This window comes from Lineus longissimus, chromosome 2 (assembly GCF_910592395.1).
Source record: "Lineus longissimus chromosome 2, tnLinLong1.2, whole genome shotgun sequence".
NCBI classification, from domain to species: Eukaryota; Metazoa; Nemertea; class Pilidiophora; order Heteronemertea; family Lineidae; genus Lineus; species Lineus longissimus.
Window position 1 is genome coordinate 3,042,705 of NC_088309.1, and position 8,516 is coordinate 3,051,220.

The window sequence follows — 8,516 nt, forward strand, 5'->3', positions numbered from 1 at the left end:
GACTGGTTCGAATACGGGCCATCTCGGACTAACGCCAACTCGGTCTATCAACTCGGCCCGGACCAACTCGGCCTGGCCCTTCTGAAATCAGCAGAAAAACCTTCAATTTTCTCCTGTATATAGCCCAATGAATTATCTTCAAATTTACAGGAAAGGTAGACTATGGTATACCAACTAAACGAGTGCAACTGATATTCACATATAAGAAGAAATTAAACCAAAAAACAAAAATGTATAACCCAGGCCGAGTTGTTTTTTTACCAAGGCCGAGTTGGTCCGGGCCGAGGCCGAGTTGGTAGGCCGAGTTGGCGTTAGGCCGAGATGGCCCTGCACCACTGGTTCCTGTGAGATTGCACATGTTCTCAAGGTAAAATTTCGAGGGAAAAAAACTCAAACAAAAGCCGTAACGACAGTCTATTTTTATATAATAGATTGAAATAGTCGTCAGTTGGCTTTCTCAAGGTGATGAGTAGATGTGTATGAATTTTTTTTAAACCATCCTTGTTAATTTTGAAGTTATAAGTCATAAAGGTGACATTTTTCAAATTTGCATTAACTGTACATGGTGTCTCATGGATTGTGCTGCATCAGTCTATCCATGACTGTATGTCTAGACGAAGTTGAAACTTGGCCAGATGTATTCTACAAGTGACAAGCTATTCAGAAATGTATAGGTTTGTGTGAGAGTAAGGTACTGCCAAGTCTACAGCCGTTGGAACAGGGTATGCATGAAATGACGCCGCGTCATTTTTGGCGGCAGGTAGGCCTGGCCTCCCCACCGGCTAGTGAGACTTGATGGCTTCACAATGTCGTAAATTTACCGCAAATCCAAGATGTCAGCGCCCAAGAAAATAAACATTTGACACGTAAATGCCTGTTTTTGTGCTAATATGTGTAGTAATCAACCGTGTCAGTATGGATTTAAAGCTGCAATGAGTGTACCACCACCGGCAGAAGATGAAGTTGTGCTTTTTGGCGATGGAATCGTCTGCAAAGAACGATATGGATCGCAGGAAATCAAAAATACTTATTTGAAGCAAAGAGACAACACTGTAAAAGTTGTGGATGATTCTCACAACTACACATCCATCACAGGATTTTTGCGGGTAAAGCTTTTTCATTGCATCAATTCTATTTGTTTTGATGTGCAAGTATGTATGTCTTGTCTTGTAGTATTCATGTTGATGTCAATGTCGCCAATGAAACCATCGCCCTGCCCATTTTGATGGCTGCACTGCAGCATAGATTAGATAGAACATTCCTGAATGTTATTTGGTTGTCTCTTGCTCTCTGCAGTTTTATTTGTGGCAGTGATGTAATGCATCGTAGTTGTTAGTATCTAATGTTCAGGATGATGAGTGCCTCTTGTCAATGCCACACAGTGGAGTGGTGTGAGCCTTCTTCCTGTGCCCTTTGTGCTGTCACACCTTTTAGCCAGGCCTGGATTTTTTATGTAGACTAGTGTTATCAATTTATAACATTTTCTTTCAGGCTGCATTTCTCCCAATTGGTTATCCTGAGTCAGTCAGTGATGATTACATTCAGTATCAGATTTGGGACACAGTACAGGTACCTACTTTACAAAACTTGCTCAACATGAGGAAACACAGGAGATTGTAAGACAAACTGAAATTCCAAAATCTAAATTGATAACAGTGGCCCGACATGGACATATTGTTCTCTAAATGATCAACATAAGGTTTATGCTGGATAGAATTGTTGCCAAGTTGATAATTGGCACATGGATAGCTTGAAGCTGAAGTTCATGGCGACACCTGATCAAATTGTAGAGATTTCCCTCTTAATTCAATTGATTGTCTTGGTTGTTGTGCAGTTTTGGTCCAATCACAATTACAATTTTTCAGGCATTTTCTGGCTACACAATCAGTACCTTGGCAACACAAGCTGTATTGAAAGGTTATGGTGTTGGGGACAAAACTGCAACAGCTGCTGGGGCCACTATCACTTGGATATTGAAGAGTAAGCCAGTTACTAGTATATCAGTTTCAACTTTCATATCCCTGCCTTTGCCGATCAAGCAACTCTTTGCATGCTTCTGACTTAAAAATATGACTTCATGTTGGTGTTTCAGCTCACATTTTGCTCTTATTTCTTATTTGAGTCGAATTGAGCAATGAGCGGATTTGACATTCTCCTTTTGGTAAATCTGAAAGTAATTGACTTGAATTCGATTTTTAAGACATCACTGGATATCTTGGCAAGATCATCTTTACTTGGTACCAAGGGTAAGTTATTACTTTTTTGACGACAAAAGGAATTTGTGTAGAAAATATGTGACCATAGAAGTTTTGAAGCCTAGTAATGACGGCCACTTGTTGGTGAGAAATTGATTAAAATACGTCCTACCCCTCCCAAAGTGTAAGTTAGTAATAACTATTTTAACTTATTAGGAACTTATTTTTGCTTTGTAGTATTCTTGTGACTGACACAGTGATCTTAACCTCTTCAGGACTGGTTTTGATAGTGACTGTAAGAGATGGAGGTAGGAATTGGTCTGTTTCTAAAGATATTCTAAAATTCTGATTGGCCAATTCCTAATCTGAAGTCCCCATCCCCTTGAGAGAAGTGGCAGATGGTTTTGTCAGAGTAATTGGCATGAATGAAGGAAGTCTTTTTTGAAGTCATCAAATTTCTTCAATTGCTAGTTTGTCAAAAAACGAAAAAATATTCTGTTAGTTTACCAGTGTTAACTCTATCTGTTTCAGACTGGTTGCAGACGTCCTGAATGACATGGCCATTCTGTTAGAGATCCTTGCTCCTCTTAACAAGAGATATTTCACAGCTATCCTTTGCGGTGCTGAGCTTACCAGGGTGAGGTTTCTTCTTCTCAATTAGTTTTGTGAACGTCTCTTGTGTGGCACTACTCGTTAATGTCCCAGTGATTCCACCTTCAGTAAGGGAGGCAGAGTTCGTTACAAAATACTCATGTTTATCTTTTGAATGGGTCTCTGTCACTTGCCTTGGTGCAGGGAATGCCTACAAGATATGACTCAACTACATGTACATTTCAGAATGTTTGTGGAGCTGCTGGTTGTGCCACTCGAGCAGCTATGACTTTACATCAGGCAAGACGAAACAACTTGGCTGATGTATCCGCCAAAGACGGAAGTCAGGTAATAAATCTTCTTTTCTCCTGAATGTGCTTAGATTTCCTGTTACTAATATCAATTGAAGCAATTTAGATTTATCTATAGAATAAGCTACAGGTTAGATGCAATTTCCTTGAATATCCAATATTTTTATTCAGTTGAGTTGATTCATAAGTGATTTTGATATTTGTCTTTCACATTGCTAAGTCTTGATGTACATGTATTGACACATGCGTTTTCTTGGCCTCCTTTTCAGGAAACTTGTGTCCATTTGTTTGCTCTGCTGTTTGGCCTGATACTTATTCCTTTGGTTGCCGGAAGTCAAACGTAAGTAATCTTGATATCTAGAACTCAAAACTTAAGCTTGGTTTCCACTACAGCGCACAGGAACAGCTGTTGAACACGAAAAACGGCACGGTTTTCACCGGCAACTAAAAGTAGCTAATTACGGAGGTGAATATGTAAAATCAAACTATATTTCTGCCTAATAAGTACTGTGGAAATATTGGCAATCATAGAATACTCAAAACAGTCAAGATGGTTACAAAAAGCTCTGCCCAGGAAGTCTAGCATTTCCTTATCGACCAACACCACTGTCATGATTATATCATGCTGTCACTGCAAAATACTTCATCTACTCTGATTGATAAAGAATTGTGACTAAAGTAAATTCACAGATTTAAAATAATTTCTTTCAGAATGGTTTGGACTTTGTTTCTCCTGTTCACATCTCTCCATCTGTTTGCCAATTTCAAAGCAGTCCGTGCAATAATGATGGAATCAATGAACCAAGCCAGACTCCATATTCTAGTGGAGAGTTTCCTTGCCTTTGATGGCTACATAATGTCTGTGAGAGATGCGAATGTCAAAGAGCCTGTTCTTTGGAGTAAGTATCAATAGATTGTAGTTCCACTACTGCCAGTGGAAGGACACTTCTGATTTGGAACATGAGTTTGAGCAAAGTGGTCTGATAATTTACAGGCTAAATTCCCTCCTGACTTTGCTAATGTGGATGGGTCTTGGCCATTTCTCATCAATGATAAATTATATAATTTCTCTGATAATAATGATATTGTATCATTTCAGGAGCAAGAAGAAAAATGAAAATAATATTGGGAACGCAGTTTCGTTATTTCTTGAAAAGGTCAGCAATTTTTAGTCTCATCTGCTAAACAATTCTACACAGTTGTTGTTTATTGCAAACAACTTAGGTCTCCATCTCAAAAGACAAACCAAGGTTTTAAGAGCATTATTACTTAACTGTTGGCTGGCCTGTCACTTTCCACTCTACACATTGAAGGAATAATATGCCTTGTCCTTTGATGTGTTACTGCTGCTTGGTTTATTTGGAGCCTTATTCTATTAGTTCTTATTCTTGATAGAAATGACATGACTTACACACTCATGTTCATCTTCAATTCTAGGGTAGAGGAACTATATTTCTATGAATCACTGTACAAGAGTAATCGATATATTCTCCATATTGATCTTAAAAGATGTAAGTATAACTCTCCTCTGGCATGAGTGGTTGCTTCACATTACGTTTTAACCCCTTACAAGTTCCTGCTGTAGGGATCATCTCAAAAATGCTTAATGATACCATGAGGTCGCCCTAAAATTGGGTGTTTGGGTATTTAGAACAGACTGATCTGAATGATATACTTGAGTTTGATTTGAAACAAATTGTTATTTGATTTAAGATTCTTTTCGTTGCAGATAAAATGTATATCGTCCTTCACAAGTCAGCTGAACTTCTGGACCAAATGAAGGCAGTCTTTCAAGCAATAACGATAAACTTTGCTGTGGAAGTTTGGGCAAAGAAACGATCTGGAATGGTGGTGAGTTGCACAAAACGCAGAATATATTTAAGGATTGACAAGTCTAGAGTTGGCTATCACTTGCAAACTGAATCCGAGTTAAAATTCTTTCTCTTAAAGCCAGGATAACACTAGTTTTAGTGTACATCTATGGACAAAGGGCAGTTTACTAGTCATACTAGACTTTATATATTTCTGGCACATGTAATTCAGCCCAAATATTCCTACCATAACTTTTGACAAAATTTTGAAAGATTTTCATTTTGATTTCAGCTGTATCAGGATGAACATCTTGAGAAAATGATAAAAGCTGCTGGTTTAGGTGATACAACGACACTGCTGGAAAATTCAGTCTTCTTCACTGAAAAGACGTTTCCGAAGTTCATCGATAGCATTGTGCAAGAGGGTTGGTCAACATCTGTCAATCTGATGGGGGCAGACGAGTGGAGGGCTGTCTGGGAAATGAAGGATATGCAGTCCTTGTATTAGAAAAATTTTATTTATTGGGTTAAGTAGAGATATATCAGATTTTATCTGTAGACTGTTTATTTTATTGTTAGAAGGGGAAACAATGTTATATCAGCCCTGCATGAGTGACTGCGGACAAGAAGTTTCGAGTACTTAGCACCTGACATTTTGTTAAACAGTATAGGGTGTATATTATATCCCTTCTCGGATGGTGTGAAATTTGAAAGTGGCCTTAACTTGAATGTTGTTAGTTTTACGTAAGTTTCCCTTTTCAAGCCTCGTCTCTTTATAAGATTGAAGAAACATAACATGGAGCAGTGTTTGATAGCCGTGAGACGTAACTGTAACAGTAGCTTTGGGTCCAATTGGTGGTCTGAGGGTGACTAATGTGCACTGTAGAGGAACTGGGGCTGGTTTTACCTGGTGGAGGATTGACCTGAATAGACCCGATCTTTTTTGAGAAAATAGACATCTCTTGGTCACTTGTGACACATAATAGAGCCACCTGGCTCCTGGCTATCCTTCAAAAAGTATTCGATTTCAACGATAATTAATTTTCATGAGTAGATCCATGAGTGGGGATATCATTGTCCTGCTTGTACCTTCCCACCAGAGTTCTGCCATGAGAAAATTTACCCATTTATACAGTTATTAGCTCTTTATTTGTGAACAGCTTCACAACATGTGAAACATGAATTCCTATGTATCATGCACTTCCTTGCACATGGGAACCTTGACACATGAAGGAAGACATGTGACAACTGAACCTCAGTGTAAACTGCATCATGGTGAGACAACATTACGTGTATATTTGTAGCTGTGTTGTCAGTGATGACTTCTAAGTCATGTTTGCCTTTAATTTTGAATAGCAAAGATTGAACCGTTGGCTTTTCGTTAAATCAATCCGTTGGTGGTATTTTTGCAAAGTGTGTTTTGTTAATAGGTATAAACTTTGGTCAATGTGGATGCTTTGTTTGGTTTTGAATCAGTGAGGAGATGAGAGCATTCTCTTTGCTCAATTCGTTTGTTTGCTTGTTGCTGTCCAAGCTGGTGTAAATTTGTTGATGAAAATGGTAGTCACAGTGATATACATGGACATGGTGTTACATGAATCACAATGATGTACTTCTTAATAATTTGTTTTGTGGGTTGCGTACATTGTTTTGTAGAATAATCTTGATATACTTAAAATTTACTTTGTTATGTTTAAATCATGTATACAATAATTACTTGTAGTTTAAAATTATGCAAATCTATTTGAGTTCTTCATTGCCATATGTTTGATTTCTAAAAGATACTGTTCTGTTTAAGCGCAGAAAGAGGTCGGGGTGTGATGCATCTGAGGAAAAATCATTAAAATTGAGAGAAAAAATCCTTCAGGATTTCGAAATTGATCACAAGTGGTCCTTGCTTATTTGAAATATTACCCCTCTCTGGAAAAACTGGCTATTCTAAAAACGTCACTCGTTAAAGTGACAATTCGTATCTTGGGGTACGAGTTTTAAAAAAGGCATTGGCTCCATCATATACAAACTAAAAGCATTCCTGATCATGTACAAGTCTTGTTCTTATATTCACGACAAGTACATGTAGCAGGTTTTTGGTGTCACTCATGTACATGTACTTCACCACAGGGATCAAATTCAAAGTACCATAGGCCTATAGCCTATTGTTTTTTGTCAGAGGTGTGCTTTGAAAGTTAGTGTTGTTTACCAGTCTGTAAGTTGACTATCGTTTTGTTTTCAGCTAGAAGTACAAAGTATACACAGCTTTATGTTTATATCATTTCTTGTTTAATAGATGTCTTGAAATTTGAATTGTTGGATAATAAAATATTTTTCTGGTAAATAGTTTCATTTGCTTCTTATGAGCACACCTGATTAGCTCAAATACTACAATTAACCCAGTCCTCTACCAGATCAAACTCTATGATCCATTGAATAACTCAGAGGATGGACATACAGGTTAACTCCCTTAACCGGTATTGCAGAGTGAGGCAGTTCCATTTTGAGGCTCTTTCTTCTGGCAGATATGGCAACCTCAGGAAATCGGACATATCCTCCTAATTTTTTCAACCCTTCGTGTGGAATTATCCTATGTTGATGATATCTTAACGTGGCCTTGGCTCCACTGTTCAGCCACTACCTGCGGCAGCCATGAACGCTCCAATGCATTCACAGTTGCATGCACTACAGGCCCACTAGTGCCACTACACAGAACAGTCATGCTGGTCCTAAGTACTCTGTCAGACAGACCCCAAAGCCCTTTTGTGGGGTGCTCCACTGTTCTCTGTCGTGTTCACCTCCCTTGTGTACCAAATGCCAAGACAAAGAGCTTGAAGAGCTTGATATCAGCTACAGGATGTTCTCCAATCCGCCTACAGGGTTGGTCACGGAGACTGCTGTACTTAAGGTCCAGTACGCCATCAGATGTATGGTGGATCAACATGGATAAGCGGTGCTCGTTCTTTTAGACTTTAGTGTGGCTTTCGACACCGTGGCCCATACGATTCTTCTCAACCAAATGAGAGACTTGCTTGGAATGCAAGGCATGGCACTTGCATGGTTTAAATCCTTCTTATTCTGTCGTGACAATTCAAGGCAGCATGTCAAGTGCCAAGGTGTAGCAATACGGGTAATATTGTAGCAATACGGTGTTCCCCAAGGCTCGGTCCTTGGACCGCTGTTGTTTCTCATTTACATTCTGTCAATAGGTCAATTGCTGAAGAGTACCAGCATTCACCGACACGGATATGCTGATGATAAGCAAGACTGCCAATACCACCGACAGTTTTAGGACCTTGCTCAAGACATTCCTCTTCAAATGGTACTTTAACATGTGACAATTTTGCGAGTAACATATTTCTAACTTTTTTTTCAGTGCCTTTGAACATTGTTTCAGTGAATAATAAGGGCGCTATATTAAGTGGTATTTTTTATTATCATTATTCATTAAGAATCCGATTCAAATATCCAGTCAGCCTCATTGTGTTTGTGGGACCAGTGTCTTATACATCGGTGTCGTCCACCCTGAGTCGCAAAGAATATCGTCATTGGAGTTCTACTCCTTTGTCAATGACACTGCAGATGATGTCACCCTACTGGGCGCTTGAATTGGTCTA

The 8,516-nt window shown here is 38.9% G+C and overlaps 1 protein-coding gene across 1 annotated transcript; it reads left to right on the forward strand.

Moving 5' to 3' along the window:
* Nucleotides 1-843: 843 nt before the first annotated feature.
* Nucleotides 844-7,237, forward strand: LOC135501644 (RUS family member 1-like). The gene is made up of 13 exons (XM_064793879.1): nucleotides 844-1,106; nucleotides 1,492-1,569; nucleotides 1,866-1,980; nucleotides 2,201-2,246; nucleotides 2,471-2,503; nucleotides 2,727-2,832; nucleotides 3,033-3,134; nucleotides 3,367-3,437; nucleotides 3,809-3,996; nucleotides 4,197-4,254; nucleotides 4,535-4,608; nucleotides 4,827-4,948; nucleotides 5,201-7,237. The coding sequence occupies exons 1-13, from the start codon at nucleotides 891-893 to the stop codon at nucleotides 5,414-5,416; spliced, it is 1,425 nt and encodes a 474-aa protein (XP_064649949.1). The 5' UTR covers nucleotides 844-890; the 3' UTR covers nucleotides 5,417-7,237.
* Nucleotides 7,238-8,516: the final 1,279 nt, after the last annotated feature.

What these genes read in the sequence shown, in the direction of transcription:
- LOC135501644 (XM_064793879.1), top strand. Translation starts at nt 891, where the DNA reads ATGTGTAGTAATCAACCGTGTCAGTATGGATTTAAAGCTGCAATGAGT. An exon ending in TTTCGTTATTTCTTGAAAAG is followed by an intron (nt 4,255 to 4,534) that starts GTCAGCAATTTT and finishes CTTCAATTCTAG; the next exon opens with GGTAGAGGAACTATATTTCT. An exon ending in AGAAACGATCTGGAATGGTG is followed by an intron (nt 4,949 to 5,200) that starts GTGAGTTGCACA and finishes TTTTGATTTCAG; the next exon opens with CTGTATCAGGATGAACATCT.